Consider the following 26,478-nt stretch of genomic DNA (forward strand, 5'->3'; position numbering starts at 1 on the left):
ATCCCTGCTGAAGGGATTCACTCTTCCAACAGGAGCAGCTTGCAGTGACTACAGGTGCAAGAACAAAGGAAATGATGCCTTGCGCCTAACTGCTGCATGACTGGCACAAATTCAGCAGGATAAGCCTTTTCTAGTATGGAAATACGATTTGGGGGAAAGCTTCAGCTGTTAACATTCTGTCTTGTTTACCTTTGGCCCCCATATTTTACCACAGGAGCTTGTAACAATGTGAATGGTGAAAAAAATTGCCCAAGAAGAAATTTTATGAACTAAAAAGTTCACTTTGATGAACTTGCACTGAACTAGTTCTTTTTGTAAAAGGATAAACTCAAACTTTTGGGACAGGATGAACTTGAATTAGAACTATTTTAAGATTTGCCCTGACTGCCAATTGGCTACTGAGCTAAGTTCAAGGTGCTGGTTCTGGTGTATCAAGCTGTATACAGCTTGGAACCAGGATACCTGAAAGACCATCCCTTATATACCATCTCATCAGGAGATTCATTCCACACAATATAAGAATCAGGCCATGAGTGTTGTAGCACCTATCCTTTGGAATTCCCTCCCCTTAAATATTAGTGAGGTGCCGGTTCTGTTGCCTTTTCAGTGCCTACTGAAGACCTTCCCCTTTCAACAAGCCTTTTAAGTAGAGTTCTTTCTCAGCCCCCATCTGTATTGCACTTGTGTGTTTGCTGCCCTGGGCTCCTTTGGGCGGAAGAGTGGCGATAGAAATTGAACAAATAAATACATTTAAAATAAGGCAAGCCTTCGAAGCACTGATTTGGACTGTTAACTTAAATACTTGTGTGTCTGGCCTGCCTCTATAGTGGATTGTGGTTTGCAATACAGGGAAGAGATGAGAATGTCCTCATTTCTAGCTAGTGTGTATTTCTGGAATAAAGGGTAGTCTACCACTTTTTCTATTTAGAGATCCATTCCCATTTGCATGAATTTAACAACTGGAGTGCTCATCCAATTTTCAACTATTCCCATCCTGCCGTGCAGTTTAAGACACACACGCACTTGGAAATCAACATTTCCTGTACTCACTGGTATTTAATTCAGGACCCCAATAGCATGTGGCGCAGCCAGTGCAGAAAGACAGGAAGTATTAATCTGACTAGAATTAGCCTAATTAAGTTTGTTGTTAAGCTTTGTACAAAGTAGAAGCATATGAAACAGCAGGTGGCAGTTACTCGGGATTTAAAGCAAAATAATATTTCGACTGAACTGCAGGAAAAAACACTGAGACAGCAGTGCTGGTAGTTCTTCAGGTTACATCTTGGAAGTCCTGAAATCTAATGATCCTGCCAAAGCTGGAAATGTTAAACATTTCAGTAGGTGTCATGCAGTAAGTATTCAGTGGCTACTAGTCATTATGACTATACGCCAACTCTAGGATGGGAAGCAGTAAATCTTTAAATGGCAGTTGAAGTGTGGAAAGTGCTGTTGTGTTCACGTCCTACTTGTGGGCTTTCCATCAGCTTCGGCTTGGCCACTGTGGGAAGAGAAGGCTGGAACTAGATAAGCCTTTGGACAGATCCAGAGGGGTTCTCGATATGTTGGGGAAGTGCTGGAGCTCAGTGGTAGAGCATCTGCCTTGCATGTGGAAGGTCCAAGGTTCATTCTCCAGCATCTCCAGGTAGGGCTAGGAGAGAATCCAGTATGAAATCCCAGAGAGCAGCAGTGTAGACAGTATTGTGCTAGATGGACCAATGGCCTGACTCACTATAAGGTAGCTTTCTACATTCCTATGTTTTTTGAAGCCAGTTGAATTGGCAAGGTGTATATGCTAACTTAACTACTTCAGTAAAGTATCACAGTGTTTTGCCCCCTTTTTGTTGCTACAATTAGTTTGGTCTCTGTTCTTTACTAAGACAATGTCAATAAAATGGCAGATCCTTGAACCTGGGTCTCATAGGGTGGGCATGTGTCCTGCTTCACAGGACAGTCCTGCTTTTGAAGGATTTTCAGAGGACAGTCCTCTGTTTGGAGGCATCCTCTGAAGAGCTGTCTGGTTTTAAATATTTTTGTTGTTATGTGCCTTCAAGTCGATTACGACTTATGGCAACCCTATGAATCAGTGACCTCCAAGAGCATCTATCATGAACCACCCTGTAAGGGAGAGTGTCAACGGTTTGCCCCTGGGCTATGTAGGTACATAGGTCACCTGGCCACAGTCTTCTCCGCTATGTTGAGATGTATTTCTATTTAAATTTGTTCTAGTCGTTTCTAAATTTGCATCTAGACATGTAATGGAGCTCTGACCCACCACCACAAGAACGGCCTGCCACTTCTTTTGACCTGTGGCTTTCTGTAGAGGCGCTCATTGATGCAGAGGTGTCAGGTTGTCACCTTGTGATGTCATACCATTTCCGTTTTTCAATGTGTAGAGACTCATTTGTGGAAGACAGAATCAAACTGGTTGTGGGAGAAAAAGAGTTGAAAAGTCTTATTTAAAAGTGGTATCAGTGGGAAATGGTTGAAAGCCTGGTGGATTAAAGAAAACAATGTTAAGCGAGCAAAAATATGTGTGCAAGAAGCAGCATCTTGAAAACACCACCTGCCCCTGTAAGATCGCTTAGATCATCTGGGGAATATCTGCTTACAGTACTGCACCCTACAGGATATTATAGAGTGGTGCCCTGAAAACAGGCTTTTTCTGCTTTTGCCCCTTTACTATGCAATGCCGTTTGCCATATATGAAGCAGCAATCATGAGCTGCTTCAAACGTTTTGTAGACATAACTTTTTGCCCAGGCTTTTCCTGACACATAAGATTGCACCTTTTCCTTTCTTTAAATCCTCCCAATTCCTGTTTTTCTCTTTGCTTTTATGTGCTTTCATTTCATTATGATGTTACTGATATAATTTTTATTGTTAGAGGCTGTCATATACTGCGTGTGTGTTGTTCTGTAAACCGCCTTTGGTATTTCTTTGAAACGAAAGATGATATACAAATGATGTTAATAAAACAAATATTTAGCTGGGCTGATCTGAAAGTCCCGATGCCTGATGCTGCCTTCAAGTTGATTCCCACTTATGGCGACCCTACGAATAGGGTTTTCATGCTGAGCATTATTCAGAGGGGGTTTACCATTGCCTTCCTCTGAGGCTGAGAGGCAGTGACTGGGCCAAGGTCACCCAGTGAGCTTCATGGCTGTGTGGGGAATTGAACCCTGATCTCCCAGGTCATAGTCCAACACCTTAACCACTATACCACACTGGCTCTCTCCACACCACACTGCCCGCATTTGACTGTGCTTATTAATTATTTTCTACTGCTGTCTTGCTCGTTTGATAATTGCCTTTTTGTTTTAGTGATAATTGTTTTCTATGTTGGACACCTCTTAGAGATTTCAAAAACTATTAAGCAGTTTATAAATGGTTTTTAATAAAAACAGTTGAAAGAGGCGACGGAAGACCTAAGCCCTAGTGGGGACGGGCCGTGGCTCAGTGGCAGTGCATCTGCCTTGCATGCAGAAGGTCCTAGGTTCAATCCCCGGGATCTCCAGGTAGGGCTAGGAGAGAATCCTGTCTGAAAACTGGAGATTTCAGTCTAGACAATACTGAGCTAGATGTACCACTGACCTGATTCATTATGAGGTTTTCTGTGTTTCCATATTTACTGGGAGCAGGAGCAGAGGTGCACCTCTGGCCCGGCCCCTAGCATTGTTGTCTTATTGCCATGTCACCCTGACCTGAAGATGAAGCCCAAGGATCTCTGCTATATCAGGACACCTGGTTGCAAACAGCTCCTATGTAAGAGCTGCTGCCCATGTGAAGGGTTCTCTTTAAAACCTCTGTGCTGTTCACATATCGCCGAAAGTAATAAGCGGAGAAGCATAAGAGATAGGTAGCATACGCACCATCCATTTAAAGCACACGAGTTCCCCCAAAGAATTCTGGGAACTGTGGTTGACCCTTCACAGAACTACAGTTCCCAGCACTCTTAACAAACTACAATTCCCAGGATTCTCTGGAGAAGTCATGTGCTTTAAATGTATGATGTGTATGCAGCCTTAGATTTTATCTTATTTTTTGCCATGTGGAAAGATTTTTTTTAAAAAAAAACTTTGGAAGTAAGATTAAACATACCTTTTACACGGTTGAAAAATGCATTGTTCCACTTAACTGGTGGATTTTGACATTTTGAATTTGAAATTAGCCGCTATGAACTTCCCAAGTGCTGTATCTGAAAAGGGAAAAAAACCACCCCAAAATGGTTAATTCTGTCCTCTGGCTGAATATAGGATAATAGATGCAAGATAATACCTACAAGAAATGTAAAAGCGTAGCTAGTTTAGTTAACAATTATATTTGAAAAAGTATAACTGATGATGATTACATTTGTGTCCCACCATTCCTCCAAGGAGCTCAAGGTGGCATGCATGGTTCTCCTCCCTCTCCATTTTACCCCACAACAATCCTGCGAGGCTGAGAGACTGTGACAAGGTCACCCAGTGAGCTCCATGGCCAAGTGAGGATTTGAACCCTGGTCTCCCAGGTCCTAGCCCAACACTCTAACCACTACACCACCCAGTCTTACCACTAAACCCCCCACTCTAAATGGGGGGTTGATAATGAAGGTGTGTGACTCTGGGGATGCAATCTTTGGGAACAAGGCCAGAAGTATATTCCACTCCTGCTAACCAGTGGTGGCTAGCGGCTCCTTGTCAGTGGGGCAGTGGAATCTGCTCCAGGTTTTAGTCTAAACTTCAGGGAGCTGTCCAAGATATTTGGGGATTGGTTTCATCACCTTGGACAGCTCCTTGAAAGTTCAGACTAAAGCTTGGCGTGGATTCCACTGCCCCACTGACATGGAGCCTCCAGCCACCATTGCTGCTAGACATGGGTGGCCTACACACAAGTAAACATGTGAACAAAGTTAGCATGTTTGGTAAGAAATGGTCTTTTGCAGGCTGAAAATCAAGGATTATGAAAATTCTATTGAGTTCTAATATTAGAGTACAAAACGGAGTGTGTGTGTGGGGGGGGTTCATTTTCCTCCAGTATATCAGGTGTAACTCAGCAAACAATGTATATTTTTATAAGTAGTTATATACTTGTTTTGTGCCTTTTTGTACCCAGTTGCAGGTTATGCATCTGCCACCCTCTCCGTCATGGTTGCTGGTTTTTTTGAGGTGTACAGGAAGCATTTCCCTTTGGTGGAACAGACCCTTTCAGGCAAAGTTCTCCTTGTTTCCTCCATGCCGTGCATCCATCTGGCTCCACAATACATCTTGCTTGGTTTGGCAGAAGCTCTGGCAACTCCCACCTGTAAGAAGGCCTTTTTGTTTCCTTTTTCTAGTCTGAAGATCAACTAACTTCAGCACAGAATGGCAGTGTTTGAACAGGGACAGCCAGAATACCTTCCATCAGAACCTTTACCCCTGGTACTCTTCCACAGCTTTTTTGAGCAGGCTCATTTGTCATTTGATTGGAAAGAGTTTAATTTGTCATCCTTGTGGTTACTGCTCACTGAACAATGTCCTTTGTGGTTAGGAGAAAATTCTTAATTTGCTACCCCCAGTTGGACTTTTTGTCTATTTAGCTAAAGACAGGGGCCCCATGCTAGAGGGTATTACAGGTCCAGAGAGGCCACCCCCAACACTCAATAGCCAAGCAAATATCCCTTTCTGTGATTGTTCAGTGATACGTTTAAGATTGGAGGTCTTCCTACTACGGGTCACCCACTACGGATTTAAAACAGTGTTGGGAAGGGTGTGTGTGTATGTGAGAGAGATACATTTGTATCCCACCTGCCCACCCTCTTGAAGGACCTTGGGCAGAAAAACAAAACAATTTAACTACAACAAAAATTCTAAAAGCAATTTATAATATTCTAAAAAAACAACAGTTGCAGATAAAAACATTCTAAAAACAATTGCAGAGCAAAACTTTCTTCCATCCAATCATATCTGAGCTTCCAGGAACAGAGTCATTCAGCCATCAAATACCTGGCTAAACAGGACTGTTTTCCAATTCCTCCTAAGAGTTATTAGTGTTGGAGACAGATGCACCTCACTGGGGAGGGCATTCCACAAACAGAGAGCCATCACTGATAAGGCCCTGTCACAGGTCAGCACCAGCCATGCAGGCCCAGATGTTGTTGGACTCCAACTCCAATTGTCCCTGACAGTTGGCCATGCTGACTGGGGCTGATGGGAGTTGTAGTCCAACAGCCCGGAAGGCCATGGGGTCCCTGTCCATTTTAATGTAATCTTTCTAAAGGCTCATTATGGGATGGGTTACAAGTTACAGCAAGGAAGTTACACCCCAAGATGCCATCTCTAGGTGACACATTCTTGTCTCTCTCCCCTTTGCATTCCGTGTAGCTTCATTTAACTTGTGAACGCTAAAGTCAGGATCATTCATACCATGGCATTCCCGATCTCTATGTATGGATGTGAAAGTTGGACAGTGAAAAAGGCAGATAAGAGAAAAATCCACTGATTTGAAATGTGGTCTGCGAAAAAGACAAATAATCGAGTGTCAGAACAAATTAAACTAGAACTATCACTAGAAGCTAAAATGATGAAACTGATGTTATCATACTTTGGACACGTTATGAGAAGACCGGATTCACTAGAAAAATACAATAATGCTGGGAAAAAGAGAAGGGAGTAGAAAAAGAGGAAGGCCAAACAAGAGATGGATTGATTCCATAAAGGAAGCCACAGACCTGACCTTACAAGATCTGAACAGGGTGGTTCATGACAGATGCTATTGGCGGTCGCTTAATCATAGGGTCTCCATAAGTCATAATCGACTTGGAGGCACATCACAACAACAAAACATGTGCTATGCAATTTCAGCCCCAGTAGCAGGTAATGGTAATGCAATCCCAGCTGCAGTTTCCCTTCATACCCATTTCTTTTCTTGCTTTTTCAAAGGTTCCTTAATTACGTATAAGTTTGTGCCAGGCAGAATTCGTGGAATTGCCTTGCAAGCCTTGACTTTCTTCAATGGAGCTGGCTGTATTATGGAGGCCTTTCTTGTTCAAGCAGCTTACGCTGGCTCACAAGGTAAAGCGATCTTTATGCATAGTGAAGATTGGTATCTTCCCTCCCCCCCATCCCAATAGAAATTTTTGCCTTCTTCCTTTTGGCTATTGATGTCCATCAGATGCACATAACAAAGTGTAGCTGCCAGCAGTTTATTGATCTCTTTTTATGATTAAGATAGGTCATTGAGTTGCAGCTAGATTCATCAAAATGTAATGAATCATTCCTATTTTGATAGGTAGAATAATTAGTGTGTAAGGCATTCATTTATATATTTGCAAGGCTTCATTCTGTTCCACTTGGAAAATGAGCTTGGCATTCTCATGTTACGCTGCAAGACCACAATGATTTTTCATATATGTATGTACAAAGAACAGTTATTCGCCAAAGAATTATTGAAACAGATTTAGGAAGAGAATGAGCAAAACCCAGAAAATACATTTTTCCTTAGTGCTTCTTATAAAATCTAAAACCAACCCAAGTGCATATTCGGTATGAAGATGTGCATTCATTTTACCCATCCTGCATTGTTTTAGATTCAGTTATTTTGCTCTAAAGTAGAAGTTTCCGATTAGATGCATTTCAGTTACGTTGCCATGGCAAGGTATGCCAATGTTAAGAAACTAAGCCAGCTTTCCTGAACCTGATGCCCTCCAGATTGGCCATGCTGGCTGAGGCCAATGGAAGTTGTGGTCCAGAACAGTAGTACTAATTCAGAGCTTGGAATAGTTACTTTTTTGAACTACAACTCCCATCAGCCCAATCCAGTGGCCATGCTGGCTGGGGCTGATGGGAGCTGTAGTTCAAAAAAGTAACTTTTCCACGCTCTGCTAATCCTAGACTAAAGCCTAAGCATGTTTTTAGGAATTTGATCTTTCCAAATCCCTATATGAAAATGTCTTGATCTGCACCTCACAGGCATGGTGCCCTCCAGGTATTGTTGGGCTACAACCCTTATCATCCCTGACCACTTCCCATGCTTGCTGGGCCTAATGGGGGTTGGAGTCCAACAACATGTTGACATTGGGAGGACACCACATAAAACATAGGAAGCTGCCTCATACTGAGTCCAGACCATTGGCCCATCTAGCTCGGTATTATTTTCACAGACTGGCAGTGGCTCTCCAGGGTTTCAGGCAGGGAGTATCTCCCAGCCTACCTGGAAATGCCAGGGATTGAACGTGGGACCTTCTGCATGCAACTCCGATGCTCTGCCACTGATCTATGGCTGTTCCACACTGGATACCCTTGTCTTAGATTAATATACAGATTGGAACTGTCAACAGATTTTGCACTTCTCCAAATATTGCGCCACAATTCTTGGTAGTTTGAATGTATCCAAATGTACATTTAAATATTTTAAAAATTGCAGCTTAATATAGAAACACATGTTTTAGAAAGCACACAAAAGTGAGGGAATGGCAATCTCTACTAAAAAGACCAGTACCCGTCAAATATCACTATGGTGTAGGAGGGTGGGTGGTATTCAAGAACAAGCAGCAGTCGGCATCAGCTGAACCCAAAAGTTTTCTAATTTCAACTAACTGGTGGTCACTTAATTCTGTTTTTGTGGATCTGGTTTAGTACTAGGGTGGGGAACCTTTTTCAACTCAAGGACCACATTCTCTTCTGGGCAGCCTTCAGTGGCATGCAAGACCAGAGGCACAAGTAGACAAATCAATGTGGCTTTCCCCTTTGTACGGTAGGTTTGTTTCTACACAGACTCATACCCCTCTCTATTCATCCAGGCAACCGAGAGGCATTATTAGAGTTGAAGGACATATTCCAGCCAGACAAAAGCAGGGCTCGTGTGGGGTGTGGCCTGGGAAGAGAAAGGGGTTTCTGGGGACAGTCCTGAACAGGAGCCTGGGGGTTCCCCACTTGTAAGTGAGAATGTTTCAAATTAATCAGGAAGTGTAGTGCATTTAAAGTAGTTCTCTCTGTGCCATACTGGATTTAGGGAACGGTTGTAGCTTGGTGGAAGAGCACCTGCTTTGCATGCAGAAGGCCCTAGGTTCAATCCCCAGCATCTCCAGGTAAGGCTGGGAATGTTCCCTGTCTGAAACCCTGAAGAGCCACTGCGAGCCATTGTAGACAATGCCGAGCGAGATGGACCAATGATCTGACTCTGTCTAAGGCAGCTTCCTACGTTCCTGTGTTTTTCCACCCATCATCTTCCAACTTTGACCTCTTCCTCTACATGCACGGGGCATTGCATTGCTCTTTAGTCTAGCAACTTGAGCATCTCCATATGCAACTCTGTCTGCTTCGCTCCTTTTTTACAGAAATAAAAGATGCTGGTTTGTTGTCTCTGAAACCCTTCTGATATTACATTTCCACATCATCTTAAGATGCTGGTGTGGTTCCAGGGAGTGAATTTGTGTCTTTGCACTAACCTGTGAGGCATCCCGGAGTTTAGCAATTTTATCATTTGGTGGAATGTTGGAGGAGGTGATGCTTTAAGAGCTCCAGGAACTGCTTGCAGCAAGGGATCATTATCTGTTTATACATTATTATTTTTAAGTAGATGTGAAGCAATTTTGTGAAAGTACCACCAGGCTCTTGAATCACCCAATTTGAGCTACTTCTCTAACCAACACTGCAAACTAGTCATCCACATACATACGAGGAAAACTGTTAATACTTATTAAAGTATCTCTGAATTCTGGGTGTTGGTTTTTGAACATTTATAGCCCTTTAAAAATAGCATATAAGCTGCCGTATACTGAGTCAAACCTTTGGTCTATTTAGCTCAGTCTTGTCAACACTGACTGGCAGTGGCTGTCCAGGATTTTAAGACTGGGATTTCTCCCAGCCCAACCTGGAGATGCTGGGGATTGAAATTGGGACTTTCTGCATGCAAAGCAGATGCTCTGCTGTTGAGCTACAACCCTTCCTCAGCCTAAGGTAAATTAAGCTGAGAGTGTGTGTCTGGCCCAAGGTCACCCAGTGAGCTTTGTGACTCTGTGTGGGGATTTGAACCTGGGCCTAGTGTGATACTGTAACCAGCCACGAAAACCAACACTGGTTCCTGTGTGAGGCCACATCTGCCTGTTACATTTGAAGGATGCTTTGGGGGAAGCCATGACTGTTAAAGTAGTATAATAATGCTTTAAATTTATGGTGCAGATGTGACCTATGAGTTGTGCCGGAGTAGTGTCCCAAAGCAGACCAGAGCCTATTAATGTGGCTAGCAGCTAGTGGTGCCAACAGCTACTTTATTGGCCACATCCACACCACACATTTATTCCCCATTAAACAGCCGTGGCTTCCCCCCCAAAAAAACGTGGGAAGTGTAGTTTGTGAGGGGTACTGAGAGTTGTTAGGAGACTGTTATTCGCCTCACAGAGCTCCAGTTCCCAGAATACTCTGGGAAGAGGGACTGACTGTTAAACCACTCTGGCTATTAGAGCTTTGTCAGGGGAACAGGAGTCTCCTAACAAAACTCAGCACCCTTCACAAGCTACACTTCCCAGGATTCTTTGGAGAAAGCAATGGCTGTTTTTAATGTGAAATAAATGTTTGGTATAGCTGTGGCCTTAGACTTTAAGCCATAGCCACAGCTACAATGGCTACAATCCCCTTAAGGATCCTCTAAGCCCCTGTCCTGAATTTTCAACTGTCATGTGGGCCACGGTCTATAGCTTTTTTAAAAAAGATGTTTTTTAAAGATGTTTTGTTTTAATATTTTTAAGATGTTTTAATATATTTTAAAGTCTGTTTTTAAGAAGTTTTAGAGTACTTTTAGTGTTTTGTTTGCCGCCCTGGGCCCCTTCTGGAAGGAAGGGTGGGATATAAATTTAATAAATAAATAAGTAAATCCAGCTGCCCAAAAGGGGGGTGTCTCCTAAAGATTTCCCCAACTTTGTCAACAATCTGTTTGTTTACTGTTGTTTCAAGCCACCTCTTTTTCTCCACTATCCTTCCACATGTTCATCCTAATCATGGCGCTGGAATGCGATCAGGATGAGATTGCTGTTCTGGTGGGGATGGGGGGAAGAAGCAATCTACATCCTGGTGTGCATGCAATGTGTTTGTGTGAGCTGTGGGGTATCCACCCCCCACTGCTAGCCTGTGGTCACTGTAGGGGTGGGAAGGAGGTAATGTGGCCCATGGGCCAGTAAAGTTCAGCCATCTTTGCTCAAGTTGTTTTTACTTGTGGGGATATGAGGAATAACATACAGGTAGCCTTTGACCCAATTGCTCACTAAGAAGATTCCAACTTTCTGGTCAATGAATGCAAGTGTCAAGCAGTAGGTGCTTTATTTTCACATTTTCATAAAAATTTAATTTACATTTGATAATTGCGCTAACTAGTTAACCAATTTGACAAACCTCTGTTAGCTGATCAACTTCTATTAACTGATAACTAATTGATAAACATCTGGTACTTCCCTCTCCCGTTACTCAAGCTATAAAGTCACAAATGTTGTAATCTTTCCTAGTAGAGGGATTGTTCCAGACCCCTGATCATATTCCAGCAATTCTTGCAGCACTACGCTATCCTTGTTGAGGTGCAGTGCCCAGAACTGTACAGAGTATTCCCAATGTGGCCTCCTCAAAGATCTGTATGAAGCAACAACACCTGTGGCCGTCCAGGTCTTGTTGGACTCCAGGTCCCATAAGCCCCAGCCATCACAGCCAATGGTCAGGGATGGTGGGAATTGTAGTCCAGCAACATCTGGAAGGCCACAGGTTCCCCATTGCTGGTAAAAAGACATTGGCGCTATCTCTAGGAAACAGGAAGAGGGAAGAATTGAAGGAACATCAGAAGCTGCCTTATACAGAGTCAGACCATTGGTCCATCCACCTCAGTATCGTCTACACTGACTGGCAGCAGCTGTCCAGGATTTCAGGCAGGAGGCTTTCCTGGCCTTACCTGGAGATGCTGGGGATTGAACCTGGGATCTTCTGTATGCAAAGCAGATGCTCTCCTACTGAACCACAGCCCTACCCAAGCAGAGGAAACATGCATTTGCTGGGGCAAGAAGGATCAGTAACTCTGAGGAGGAGTTGTCTTTGAATCTACTCTGTGGATTTAAATATTTGAGAATTTATGTCCAACTGCCTAATACCTGATCACTCCCAACTGTTCTCTCTCCTCTTTTTTCCTCTAAATTAATTTATCATTTTTATTGCTCTCCTCTTTGCTAAATGTTAAGGTCAAAAATCTCCCCGAGGTGCCAAGTTAGGTGTAGGCGTAGGAGTGTGTATATGTGAGTTGCAAATGTTACACGTTAAGTAATTTTAACATGGCACCATTTTTCTGCACTGAAAATGTGTCGAGTGATAAGGGGTTTTTTTCTTTCTTTCTTTCTTTCTTTGATGCAGTTAGGAGTTGGGACTCTGAACCTGTAGAGGCCCTTCAGAAGGAAAACAGAATCGAGACAGGGGGCTCGTTTGTGTTTTCAGGTATTGCAGTGTGTGCATAGACACCATTATGGTGTAATAATTCAAATGTTGGACCTGGACCCAGAAGAACTGTGTTCAAATCATCACACACCCGTGAAGCTCATGAGGTGTTTGGGGGCCAGTTGTCATCTCTTCACCTCATAGAGTTATAGTGAGGATAACGTTTTTTGTTATGTGTCTTCAAGTCAATTTCGACTTATGGTGACCCTATGAATCAGCGACCTCCAACAGCATCTGTTATAAACCAATCACCCTGTTCAGTTCCTGTAAGTTCAGGTCTGTGGCTTCCTTTATGGAATCAATCCATCTCTTGTTTGGTCTTCCTCTTTTTCTACTCCCTTCTGTTTTCCCCAGCATTATTGTCTTTTCTAGTGAATCCTGTCTTCTCATTATGTGTCCAAAGCATGATAACCTCAGTTTCATCATTTTAGCTTCTAATGACAGTTCTGGTTTAATTTGTTCTAATACCCAATTATTTCTTTTTTTCGCAGTCCATGGTATGCTCAAAGCTCTCCTCCAACACCACACTTCCAATGAGTTGCTTTTTCTCTTATCCGCTTTTTTCACTGTTCAACTTTCACATCCATACATAGAGATCGGAAATACCATGGTCTGAATGATCCTGCCTTTGGTGTTCAGTGATATATCTTTGCATTTGAGGACCTTTTCTAGTTCTTTCATAGCTGCCCTCCCCAGTCCTAACCCTAGCCTTCATCTCACTTCTTAACTATTGTCTCCATTTTGGTTAATGACTGTGCCGAGGTATTGATAATCCTTGACAAGTTCCATGTCCTCATTGTCAACTTTAAAGTTACATAAATCTTCTGTTGTCATTACTGGAAATTAATCTTGGGGATGGGGAACCTCAGGGCCTCCAGGCCTCTCTGTCTGGCACTCAGGACTCTCCCTGGCCACACACCTCACTGGTTCTGCTTTTCCCCCTCTTTGAGTGTTTTTGCCTGGCTTGAATGTGTCCTTGAACTCTGATATGCCTCATGCTTGTCTGGACAGAGCATAGACAGATGTGTTTTGAGTGTGTGACAAAGGTAAATTTTACATTAATTGCTCAGTTTCTTTTGCCTCTGGCTCTACCTGTGGATGTCAAAACGTTGTCAGAAAGGAATACAGCCTTTGGGCTGAAAAAGGTTTCCCATCCTGTTATACATAGTCTTGGAAGAAAGGTGGGATAAAACATAATGTGATAAATAAACTTACATAGATGAGGCCAGTGGCTGCTGGTGGCTCCATGACGGTGGGGCAGTGGAATCCGCTCTGGGTTTTAGTCCGAACTTTCAAGGGGCTGTGCAAGGGGCTGAAGCATCATACCACTTTAAACAGCCATGGCTTCCCCCAAAGAATCCTGGGAAGTGTAGTTTGTTAAAGATGCTAAGAGTTGTTGGGAGACCCCCATTCGCCCTCGCAAAGCTACAATTCCCAGAGATCCCTGGGAAGAGGGATGGATAGTTAAATCACTCTGGAAACCTCATGTGGATATCGGAGAAGAAAAAGAGCAGAACTAGATCTAATGGACTTAAGTTACAGAAGCACAAACTTTGATTCCATGTTAGTTGAAATTTCTTGCTTGTCATAGCAATTCAGCTGCATTCTTCAGGCAGAGGTTGGGAAGCCATCTGCTGGGGATCCTCTAGCTCTGGGTTTCCTGCATCAAGCAAGGGGTTGCATTAGATGACCCACAAGATTCCCTCCAACTCCATAATCCTAATTGGTGTCTCATTCATTTCAGTTGAGCTTTGTGACTAAAGTCCTTTAGTTTTGGGCCAAAGTAAACATAAATGCAAGCTGTAGGTGGGAGAGGGCAGGGCTGAGTGATAACAGTTTGGTGCAGTGGAGGCTAGGCACTGCCCCACCAACCTCAGTCTATCTTCAGAGAACCTCACCTGCCTAATTTCTTACTTAAAACCAACCCAGGGTATGTTGATCTCCCTGTCTTCTGCCTTACCAGTCCCAAAGGACACCAGTCACCACTGCTGAAGACTAACTCATGCATTTGTGCATTGCAGAAGGGCTTCTAGTTAACTGTAGGCTGGTTGCCCCACTATGGAAGTGATGCTAGCCAATAGCTGGCTCTCAAAGCCCATCTATTCGGTTGGACACACCAATTTGTGGATTGGAGCCCACATTTCCCAGATCCTTAGTGGCACAGAATTTTTGAAGAAGTTTCAAACTAGAATATTTAAACCTCATTTGCATCCTGCAGCATCTTGTTAGTCTAGAGTTGTGTTTTGCTGGCAAAGTGGATAAGATAGTCACCCGGAGCCTTAAGTGGCGTTAATCATTTTTTAAATGTATCTATGAAGGATGGTGTGAATATGATAAAATAAGACTTCTTGGAAATTTGATGAGTGCAAACAGATGACGGGTGACAGTGATATTTTCAGTACAAGCTGAGGAAACTGATTTCTTAAGGCTCTTTATACCTCCCTTGACATTTTAATGAGACACATGACAAAACCTATCCCCCTATGCTACTTGCTATGGAAATAAGTTTCTCTAAAAGTTGCAGTGCAAATATGTACAGATGGGTTTGGGTTGGAGGCTAAGAGTAAAGGAGACTGGCCTGAACTGGTTCCTTTTGACTCCATTTTGCCTCAGTCATATATGCCCTGATCATATCCACGCTAGACTATTGTAATACACTTTACATGGGGCGGCCTTTAAAGACTGTCCAGAAACTTCAACAGGTACCAACTTTAGCTGTTCAGATGCTTGTATGGGCCAGGTGATGCATGCAATGTGCCAGGTGCGTTGGTTCCTATTTGCTTCTGGGCCCAATTTAATGTGCAAGGAAGAGTTGTAGTGCAGTGGCAGAGCATCTGTTTTGCATGTAGAAGGTCCCAGGTCCAATCCCCAACATCTCTGGATGGGGCAGAGAAAGACCCAATGTTTGAAAGCCTGGAGAGCCACTGCCAGTCAGTGTAGACAATACTAAGCTAGATGGACCAAAGGTCTGACTCCATATAAGGTAGCTTCCTATGCTCCTGTGCTGGTGGTAACCATTAAAGCCCTGAACAGTTTGGGTCCAGATTATTTAAAGGATTATCTGAACCCATATGAAGCTGCACAGGCTTTAAGATCAACCTCAAACGCCCTGCATATGGACCTCCCATCAAGATCTATTGGATTGTGGGTATTGGAAAGACCTTTTCAGTGGTGGCCCCATATCTGTGGAATTCCATCTGTAAGAAGGTACATTGGGTCTTTACTTTACTACCTTTTAAGTGGACTCTGAACACTTTTCCCCAAAACTGCTTTTAATTAACATGTGTGTGGTACTCTGTATTTTAAATCTTTATAATGCAGGGGGGGATTAAAGTTACGACTGGGTTTTTTTATTAGTATGTGATGAATGTTGTAGCATTGTTTTTATGTTCTGTTTTGATATGAGCCACCTTGATAGGCTTTATCCTGAAAGGCAGCATGCAAATTCTGAAATAAATTATCATTATTATCTGTGATGAGACTCTTCTCATTCATCCCGAGATGGATACTGGCTACCAGCTCTTTCCTAAAGTGGAATTAAGCAGTTGCTGAAAATTCAGATGTGAGATCATTTATATTTTGAAAATGAAATAAACTGCCTTGAAGTCGATCCCGACTTATGACAACCCTATGAAGTAAGCGGTATACAGAGGTGGTTTACCATTGCCTTCCTCTGAGGCTGAGAGGCAGTGACTGGCCCAAAGTCACCCAGTGAGCTTCATGGCTATGTGGGGATTCAAACTCTGGTCTCCCAGGTCGTAGTCTAGCACTGTAACCACTACGCCACACTGGCTCTCTATTTTTTAAGAAATTACAAATATAACAGAAGGAAAGAAGGGGAAAAAGATGTGACTGTTTCCAACTAACATAAACAATAAGAGTATTCCATCAATCCTCACTTAAATGTTTACATTAATATAAGCAGTTCATATGTCCAAATACGTCTAAATGAGATTGGCAACTATAAGCCATGTGTTCAAACGTAGAAATGGTAGTGAGATCTGCAAACCACAGAGTAGTGAATGGTGGGTGTCCTTCTAGCCTTGCAGTCTAAGCCTCTTTGTCAGCATAAAGGCTCTCAGGACCCACTTTTGTTGCCCACCTGTTAGTCCCCACACTACAGGCCTATAGTTTAAGAGTGTGTGACCCATTGCAAGCATCAAGGATTTCTCCCAAACAAATTCAGTATGAACCATAATTTCTGGACTCTACAGGAATACCCCGCATTAATGTACGCAATGGGTCCAGAGCGAGTATGTTAACCAAAAATGTACTTAAAGTGAAGCACTACCTTTTTTCACTTGTGCCGCCACTGTGCTACCTCTCCTTCACGCAGAGCCTCAAAGCCCCGCGCTAAAGCCTCTGCTGCCGCGCTGCGGCACCTCTGCTGCTGCACCACCACGCCTCCCAGCTGAATCGCGGTCGCGTGATCGCGGCTCTTTCTACCACCCCCACGCACCGAAAGAACAGGCCACAACTAAAGGTTAAGTGTCCTTGTGAAGCGAGCATACGTAAACAGGGGGATGGTGCTATTGTAAGTGTGTCCGTATTTGCGAGTGTCCTTAAAGTGAAGGTCCGTATAGCGGGGTATTCCTGTAGTTTACTTTATGAAGCCATTCAAAATTTGCATCCTATGTATGTCAGTAACAAACTCTTCCCAAATTATCTCCCCTCATCTATATGGAGCTCTCGTCAAAGTTTGTCCCTTGAGGAGATAGGGAGAAGCTGAGATGCTGGAGCAGGGCCTTCACTGCTGTGGCTCCAGGACTCTGGGACGTACTCCCTGTTGAGATTCACCAGTGTTCTACTTCCCTTGCTTTTTGGAAATATTATGAATATTATTAATCTTTCCATATTCTGGGTGGCTGATTACAATGACTCATTTTTATCTATTTGGTTTTTTAAAACCAAACAAAACATGTTTCTCATGATTAATTTCTAGATTGATTGGTAGCTGTTGTTTTTATTGTTGTCTTTAGACAGGTTTTTTTAATAAAAAATTCTTATTTAGAACATCCATAAGCTGTGTTTCCATTAAAACAACAACCAAATTGATGTAAAATTTGTGAAACCTACAAATTAGAACATTTCATAAACACAGTTCAAAAGGATGCTAAAAGCATCAGCAGCAAAAACAAAATAAACCCTCACACTCTCTTCCTTTTTTTAAAAAAGGGGTTCCTGAATAGGTAGTGTTTTGACCTGACTATGGCCTGAATAAATTATCCACACCTAGCTCAGCCTTCCCCAACCAGATGCCCTCCAGATTGTTTGTCCAACAACATGTAGTGGTGGCACCAACTTGAATGGTTAAAAAAGGGGAGTAGACAAATTTATAAAATATACAGCTATCAATGATTACTAGTCAGGACTGCTATATTATCTGCACTATCAGAGAAGGTATGCCTCTGTATATCAGTTGCTGAGAGTCACAAGTTGCCTTCTGATCTGCAAGCAGCTTCAAGGGTATCAGCTCAGTCCCAAACTAATTCCTCCCCCATCCCTAGCCATTATCTATTGGATCTAATGGAAAGAGCTCTAGCTAGAGATAAATGAAGCTATCAGTTCCTGTTTCTGTCAATTTTCTCATTTTTTTCCTAGTCTTAAATTCAGTTCTCCACATTTCTGCAGAAATGTGTGGAGTTTTTTTTTTTATAAAGTCCTCATGAAAATTTAACAGCCTTTTAGTGCAAATTTTCCTAATAATCACACTTTTGTATGCAGTTTGGCCAATATACAATTTTTTTGCAAGCAATTTCCCCAAATATAATGCATTTTGTATGTTTCCCTAATATGCATTTTGTTCCCACAATTTCCGCAGATACATGCATTTTCTTACATATTGCTTGATTGAAGAACTGCATTGCAAAATTCAAAGTAGGACGAATTTCAAAGGATAGCTGTGTTTCGATTGCACTCTGAAAACTGCAAATGAAATCATTTCTCACTGAAATGCAAGCAGACTCGAATTTCTCCCTCATCCCGAGCTACAGCGCAGGGACCCATATATAACCCTTCCTTTCCGTCAGATACAGTTGCTCTCCTTGAGTCCTTGCAGCCGCTGGAATGTGTAAAATGAAAAGCTACTTGATTGTGAATGATGGCTCTAAAAGTTTATAAGCTACTAAAATGGGAAGTTTATAGTACCTAGGAGCTCAGTCAGCTGACATATAATTTGATATGTTTTAAGCCTAGCTCTGGGAGTTCAGTTCAGTCTGTTGCATCTTTGAAGAGTAGGATGCGGTGCATGGAGGAGACAGCACTGCTGTGCTGCTGTCTGACAGATGGAGGCAGTTTTTGTCTGAGGAACCAAGAGAGCAAACTGTACTGGCGCCAGGCTGGCACCTGACAGTTTATTCTTGTTGATCTGGTGGAGAAAAATTTGCTTAACAAAGGAATGTTTGCAATCCTCCAAGAGACAGATGGAAACGTTTTTCTCTTTTCCCCCCTGTACGCTTCTGATGCCTTAACTCCAGTTTTGCCTTTAGCAGAAAGTGGTTTACAAAACTAGTTTGCATACATTTTCCAGTCAAGGGGAACCTCCAGAGTTTCTCCTGATTCTAAAGGACAAATGACACCTTTCCAGAAATTGTGTATACAGAAATGGTACACATTGTAAAATAGGAAGAGAAGTCAAGCGCCTCCAAATATAAAATGACACACAGTGTTTCTACTGCGTATCCAGGAGTAAACACTCAATTCTCCTTCATGCATTTACTGTGATTAGCACTGCAGATGTAGCTGTATATAAAAGATTTCAATTGATTCTCCAAAGTGGCATCTGTAGGCACCAGGGCACCCTCAAAACACCCTTTGGCACCTGTTAATGTTTTTATTAAGGTGTTGGCTTTTTTGTTTGTTTGTTTTGCTTTTTTGTTGCTTGGTTATGAGGGATGCCTCCCTTTTTTCTGTGTTTTCTTTGTCTTGGGGAGTATGTAGGCGTTTTCCTTGTTGTCGGGGGGAGGGTCTGAGCATCATGTTTTCCTGCTGTGAAATGGGCATTTTGTGGTCCCTAAGACAGTCTCTTAGATTTCCAAATACGTCCCCGGCCAAAAAAAATTTTTCCTGCTTGTCCCCATACTAGAATTTTCCCCTACCCTTTCCTTGTTGCATGCATTGAGATCAATGAGATGCTTTGAGATTGTAAGTTATTCTAATTTGATAGCAAATGAGCTGAGATGACACACACACATGCATGAGTGCATTCAAAGAGCATGAGGGGGAGGGTTTCCAAGATCACACAGTCTAGCCCTGCTCCCTGCCACCAATGCCCCCAGCAGCTGAACACCTTGCTGTCCATGCATTTGCCATGCGTGATTACAGGTGCTACATAAAGTGTCTTTATGTGTACTTTGGTATGTTCCTAGTACCCATTCTCATGGGCAGCAATTTGCTGTTGCTGTTGGCAGGGCCTTCTCATTAGTGGCTCCCCCCCCCAGTGTGGTGCATCTGTCTCCTTTACTGTTGACTTTTAGGAGGAATTTGAAAACACTTCTGTTTACCCAGGCATTTGATGGCTGAAGGGGACTGTTCCTGGCAGCCCAGAGATCACTGATGAAATAACTAATTGTGTTTTAGAATGTTTCTATTTTTAGAATGCTTTCTTGTTTTGTTAAATTGTTTTGTTGATATGTTTGCCATCAAAGCTCCTTCAAGAAGGAGGGGCAGGATATAAATTGTTGTTGTTGATGATGATGATGATTGTATTTTTCACTGCCAGAGAGGAGGAGATGTGCTTGTGGAATTTTCTGCCCCAGCTGCCAAAACAAAGTTTCTGGTCTTGGGCACTGTATACCCCAACTTATATTTACTTATATTTAAACAAAACTCTAAGTGGTTTACAGTGCGAGTTAAAACTTCTTAAACAAACAGCAAATACCCCCCCCAAAAAAAACAGGGAACTAAATAGAGCATCATGTTTAGTATCGAACATTACACATAAAAATCAGCTCCAAAAATACAAGGAAAATTAATAAGAAACACAGTAAAGAGCTAAACAAAAGATCCTCTAGATTTGCTGTTCCATCTCAGGTAGGAGAATACCTTGGGCCAGCCCTGGTAAGCTGTTGATACTTCTGGAGGCTTTATGAAGCTAGAGATGGACTGAGCAGCAATTTTTGCCCTGTTTAAGCCTCACTGGCACTTAGGGATGGAAGGATCTGTCAATTTCTGTTCTCTCAGTTTCTAATTTTCCCAGTCTTTAATTCAGGTCTCCACATTTCTGCAAATTTTTGTGATTTTTTTTAGATCCTCTTAAAAAAAATTCAGCATTTTTGTGCAGCGTTCTCCTAATAAACACATTTTTGTATGCAGGTTTGACTATTGTACACATTTTTGCAAGCCTTTTCTCCTACTATAATGCATTTTGTATGTTATTTTCATTAGTATATCATCTTTATGCACATTTTTCCTTACTACGTGCATCTTTGTGTGGTTGGTTGGAGAACTGCATTGCAAAGTTCAGATAAGGGTGGATTTCAAAGGATGGCTGTGTTTCGGTGCTCATATTGTTTTGGAAAGAGCGAATTTGACAGATTCGACTTTAAATGCAAAGTGAATTAATTTCTTCCCCATCCCTACTGGCACTCTGATCTGATAGTTTTACAGCTCTTTTGGGTGGCATATGTATTTTGGTGCACAGTGCTTGCTCACCAAAAATGCTTTGCAAAATCAAAAGACGTGCGTAATCTGACTGGGAGTCACATTCTGATATGAAAACATGTTTGGGAGCAGTAGATTGGATTGATGCACTGTGAAAAGCCGATGAAACGAATTCCTTCCTCATCCCTATTTGTGAGCCTTTGAAATTGGCATGTCATTTAGCAAGTCTCATGATTTGAGTCAAGAGACCCTCTGGGATTTGAGGCATGTGCCATTCTCTACCCTCCCTATGGACAGATCCTAACTATAATCTGTTTCTTTGATTGGTTTCTTGGAATTCCTTTCAATATGGCTTTTCCTTCCTTTTTCCCAAATAGGTGACTGGTTTCCAAATAATCTAAATGAGGGCAAATTGGAGCGATTTTACTTTTTCTTGGCCTCATTAATGATGATTAATACTTTAGGCTACTGGAGCATTTCACACAGGTAAGTTCTTGGATATGAAGCACATGAAATCTTGGCACTTTGTAAGATCAGCCTAAACAGAACAAACATTCGTGTAAGGTGCAGCACTTTTAAGCAGATGCTTGAGATCTCCCTTGGAGGGCCTTCTCCAGGTTCTACTGCAGGCAGTGAACACAGAGAAGGCCATTTTGGTGGTGGTACCTTGCTGATGGAATGCCCTCCATCAGAGATTATTATTAACATTTATCACCCGCCCTTCACCCAAATGTCCAAGGCAGGTTATAACAACCTTAAAATACAGTGTTAAAAACAATTAAAACCTAAAATCATGAAAATGGGTGGGTCCTAAAAATATACGTCTCAGGTATCAAAGACCAGGGTAAAGAAGTGCATCTTCAGCTTTTACCTAAAACTCTACAGTGAAGTTGCCAGACAAACCACAACATAGGGGCCACTGCAGAGGATGCCCTCTCCTGGACCACGAGCCCCCGAGCTTCCACGGGTAGTGGAACTACCGAAAGGACCCCCTCTGCTGATCTCAACACCCAAGAGGGTTTGAAGAGGTGGTCTTTCCGATATTTGGAACCTAAGTCATGTAGGAGTTTAAATAATAATGTGAGCACCTTGAATTGGGCCCGGAAATGAACTGGCAACCAATGCAGCTGTTTTAAAACAGGGGTTATACAAGATGTATAGGATCCTCCGTGGCGCAGAGTGGTAAGCGGCGGTAACGCAGCCGAAGCTCTGCTCACGGCCGGAGTTCGATTCCAACGGAAGGAGGAAGTCAAATCTCCAGTAAAAGGGGCCGAGGTCCACTCAGCCTTCCATCCATCCGTGGTCGGTAAAATGAGTACCCGGCATATGCTGGGGGGTAAAGAAAGGCTGGGGAAGGAACTGGCAATCCCACCCTATATATACGGTCTGCCTAGTAAACATCGCAAGTTGTCACCCTAAGAGTCGGAAATGACTCGCACTATAAGTGCAGGGACACCTTTTTTATACAAGATGTAAAGGGAACCCCAGCCAGTAATATGGCTGTTGCATTTTGGACCAGCTGAAGTTTCCGAGTCGTCTTCAAGGGCAGCTCCATGCAGAAGTGCATTGCAATAATCCAATCTGAAAGTTACTAGAGCATGGAGTACTGCGGCCAAGTCATCTCTGTCCAAAAGGAGCTGAAGCTGGTGACCCAGCCAGAGCTGGGAAAAGGCACTCCTAGCCACTGAGGCCGCTTGAGCCTCCACTGACAACGCTGGATCCAGGAGTACCCCCAAGCTGCGGACCTGCTCCTTCAAGGGGTGCGCAACCTCATCCAAAACAGGCCATCTCCTCACTTGCCAGACATGAGAACTCTGGACACCTAACAACTCTGTCTTTTCAGGATTTAGCCTCAATTTACTGACCCACATCCAGCCCATCATCGCCTTCAAACACCGGTCCAGCACCTCAACTGTCAGATGGAACACAGAGATAAGAGTTTGGTGTCATCTGCATATCAATGACACCTCACTCCAAATCTTGCCAGGCACCTACACTCTGATCTTTTAGGGGAACAGGGGAAGATCTTCTAATTATCCCAATGTTTTTATTGTAATTACAATCTGTTGGATGCTTCATAATTTTTTTTGCATGAAGTTGCCCTTTGCTGTGTTTTCTGCAGGTTGTACTTGTTTTAGGTGCTTTGTGGTTTGGAGTGTGTGGGGCTCGCTGGACTTGCTGCTTTGTTTTATGTCTTGGTTTTAAGCTTTTTGTATATATAAAAACGTATTTTGTATTTTATTGTCTGTGCAAACTGTATGAGAACTTAGTTGGGTAGCAGTATATATGTTGAATTAACTTAGTTGAGTTAGCACACAGCCTGGAAGGTAGATGCATGCTGAAGGCTTGCATGTGCAGCTTTCCCTTGGGTTTCAGTCACACAGAGACTTTTGTCATGGAAAATAAGAAGTGGAAAGATGAAAAAGTTCCCAGTTCCAGCTCACTGAGTTGGAGATGCAAGGGAGCCATGCTTGCTCCTTTGATCTCAGCAGAGAGAGAAACAAAAAGCTCTCTCGCTCTCTCGCTCACTCGCTCTCACTCTCTGTCAATCAACAAAGATGGGGGAGTCAGGAAGTGAAGAGTCAGGATACCCTAAAAGTATCCGTCTATTATAAGGAAGGTAAGCACAGAGGTCAAAGGATAGTAAGACACTTTTAGGAAGTTTGGAGGAGGTTCCCCTCTCTATCTACACTTTCCCTGTACAAAGTCCCAGCTGGCGCAGTTGCATCCCAACACACCCAATAATATATATAGATTCATAGCTAAGATTCTCTGGGTGGCATACATTTTGTAGAAAAATCCATCCAGTGGCTGCTTCAGCATTGCAAGACTCAGCTATCCATATTACCGTAAGACAGGGGTGGAGAACTTCAGATCTTGGGGCCAAATGTGCCCCTCCAGCTTCTGCATCTGGCTGTTGGGACTCTTTCCAGAGCACACCCCTCCCTGGCCACACCCCCTTTCCCCAGGCCACTCCCCTCACTGGCCCTGCTTTGCATCTTCTTTGAGTGCTTCTGCTTGGCTGGAATGTGTCCTTGAACTCTGATCTGGCCTCTGGCCTGCCTGGAGCTAGAAAGAGAGCAGAGGAAGGGAACACATTTTCCTGTCAAGGGCCAGAACTCTTCAGAAGTAAGCTGTTGGGGGGCACATGGTGGTGGTGGGCGGGGCCAGAGCCAAAAGTGGGCAGAGCATTAATGAATTGCAAAGCGCTCTCTGACTCTCTCATGGTGCCACCCCATCTCTCCCCTCAGCCTCCACCTGTCTGACACAGGTCTGTACAGCTGGCTTGCAGGAGGATTCCCCACACACACACCTTTCCATCATTCATTTTAGCTCCATCTGTTTCCATGTTTCCACCCCATTCCTCAGCTTCTGGGATCCTCCCACTTTGTGACTCACTGCAAGGCATTTTCCCCCACCTAGATTCAACATTAAATTTATTTATTTAAGATCATTTCTAAACCACTTAATGAAAAGCAAAGAAAAACCCTCTAAGCATTGCACAACTCAAGTGTACAATAAAACCATCAGTATATGACACTCAAAACAACATGGGGAAAAATATGAAAATACAATACAGTGTCATAAAATACTGAAGGTCAAGGGGCAGCTGCAGCAGTCTGGGAACATGTAACAGCTGCATCTCTCTCTCTCCCTCCCCCCCCCCCACACACACAGCCATTTCCTGAGGGGTGGCTTAGAGAGCAAGAGTGAGCCCACAGTGTGAGGAGGACCATGTGAAATTAAACCAGGGGTTGCAGGCTGCATGCCAGCACACTAGAAAAGGGATGGGGAACTGGTGCCCTCCCAGAAGTTTCAGGACTTAAATTCCCATCAGCCCCATCCGGCATGGTCAACAGTCAGAGATGATGAGAGCTGTAATTCAACAACATCTGAAGGGACACTGCTTCCCCATCCCGGTACTACAGTAATAGGAACTGGAGCATTGAGCAGAGTGGTCCAGAATATTACAGCAGCTGTCATAGATGGGCTTAAACAACATCTTTGGAACTAACGCTTACATAAGCAGGAACGAGGGTGTGTTTTTCATACAGAAGGTCCCAGCTTCAGTCCCTAGAAGCCCCACCTTATTTAGCAGGGCCTGAAACCTCAAGGAGCAGCTATCAGTCACAGTTCCAGGATGGATGGTCCATATAAGGCAATTCGATGCATCCCTCTTTCCAGGGCTTTTTTGGTGACAGTACTCACCGGTACAGAGTACCAGCACCTCTTTTTTTTGCTGCCCACAGTAGCCATTTTGTGCTGACACCAATGGAACTTTTAATAACATATGAGTACTGGAACCTCATTATATACCCCCCCCCAAAAAAAGGCAGCGCTGCCTCTTTCTCTTTTGGACTTCAGAAGACATTAAAGATGGCTGGTACGCCTGAATATTATATTGCACTTCAGTGGAGATTTGATCTGTTTTTGTTTTGCAGGTACACCAATCTTCAGCAAGACTACGACGAAGGATTCAGAGGGAGTCTTCTTCAAGAGCAACTTTTACAGCATGAGAAATCGCTTATATTTTATGACAGCATCCTGGATTCTCCCTCTCCTTTGTCTCCCATGGAGACTCTCCTATGAAATCTTGCTCTGAAAATGACTGGTTGCGCACGCGGTGTAGTCAGTCATTGGAGTATTGTCTGTCAGATTTTAATGATACATTCCTTTCCGTGTTTATGAACTGACTTAACAATAAATGGTTTGTTTACCTTTTTTTCATGTCTACATAGATGGATATATTGGAAATCTCTGTGAAAGCATCCAGACTTCAGCCTGGTCTTTAGCAATTCCTTATGCCTCCCTCCCTTTACTGAGACCCCTCCCAACATGTGAAATAACTTTTAAAGGGACAAGAGGACTACTTATACCTTCACATTCCGTGCGTGTGAGAGCGAGAGTGAGAAAGAGTTCACTCTAAAAATGGCTTTTGTATATAATAAAGTCTCTTCCAACACAATATGGTACAAGTCTCCTGTTCCAGCAGGCTGGGAATCTGTGGCTGCGGAGCAAAGTCCAGGGAAAATGACTGGGAGCAGTGACAGGCAGCAGAAAGGGTCAGGAAGGTGGTGGTGGTGATGATGATGAAATGAATAATTCATTTGAGTGGAACAATGCCTTTTCAGCAAACACTCAGTCCTGTATTTGCTGATGGTGTGCAAAGAAGCAATGGGAGGAAGTGCACTTGCACATGAGAAGCAGCAGGAGGGTGCTTGATCCTTTCCCCACATACTGTAACGTACACCTGGCTTTTACCCAATTGACTGCTAAACACTGATCAGAAACCTGGCTGGTGGAAAATCAGCCCCTCCACTTGTTGATTTCTCACCTGCAACTCCCTTCCCCATCACTGCTTTGCACAACAGCAACAAAGGCTGTGAACGCACTAGTAACCTATAGCAAAGCTTTTCCATTGGCCACACCTGGAGGGGGAATGGGTTGATCTGCCAATC

The 26,478-nt window shown here is 43.2% G+C and overlaps 1 protein-coding gene across 13 annotated transcripts in view; it reads left to right on the forward strand.

Moving 5' to 3' along the window:
• Nucleotides 1-25,974, forward strand: part of SLC15A5 (solute carrier family 15 member 5) — a 69,253-nt gene extending 43,279 nt beyond the window's left edge. For 8 of the 13 annotated variants that reach the window (XM_061638488.1, XM_061638490.1, XM_061638485.1 and 5 more), the window contains 4 exons: nucleotides 5,091-5,279; nucleotides 6,896-7,027; nucleotides 21,397-21,505; nucleotides 25,462-25,972. In XM_061638488.1, the coding sequence (XP_061494472.1) occupies nucleotides 5,091-5,279; nucleotides 6,896-7,027; nucleotides 21,397-21,505; nucleotides 25,462-25,609 (578 nt within the window). In that variant the 3' untranslated portion in view covers nucleotides 25,610-25,972. Of the gene's footprint in view, nucleotides 1-5,090; nucleotides 5,280-6,895; nucleotides 7,028-21,396; nucleotides 21,506-25,461 lie in introns of all 13 variants that reach the window. The other 5 variants (XM_061638492.1, XM_061638491.1, XM_061638493.1 and 2 more) reach the window with 3 other exon arrangements.
• Nucleotides 25,975-26,478: the final 504 nt, after the last annotated feature.

The sequence above is a fragment of the Rhineura floridana genome, chromosome 8 (assembly GCF_030035675.1).
Source record: "Rhineura floridana isolate rRhiFlo1 chromosome 8, rRhiFlo1.hap2, whole genome shotgun sequence".
NCBI lineage: Eukaryota > Metazoa > Chordata > Lepidosauria > Squamata > Rhineuridae > Rhineura > Rhineura floridana.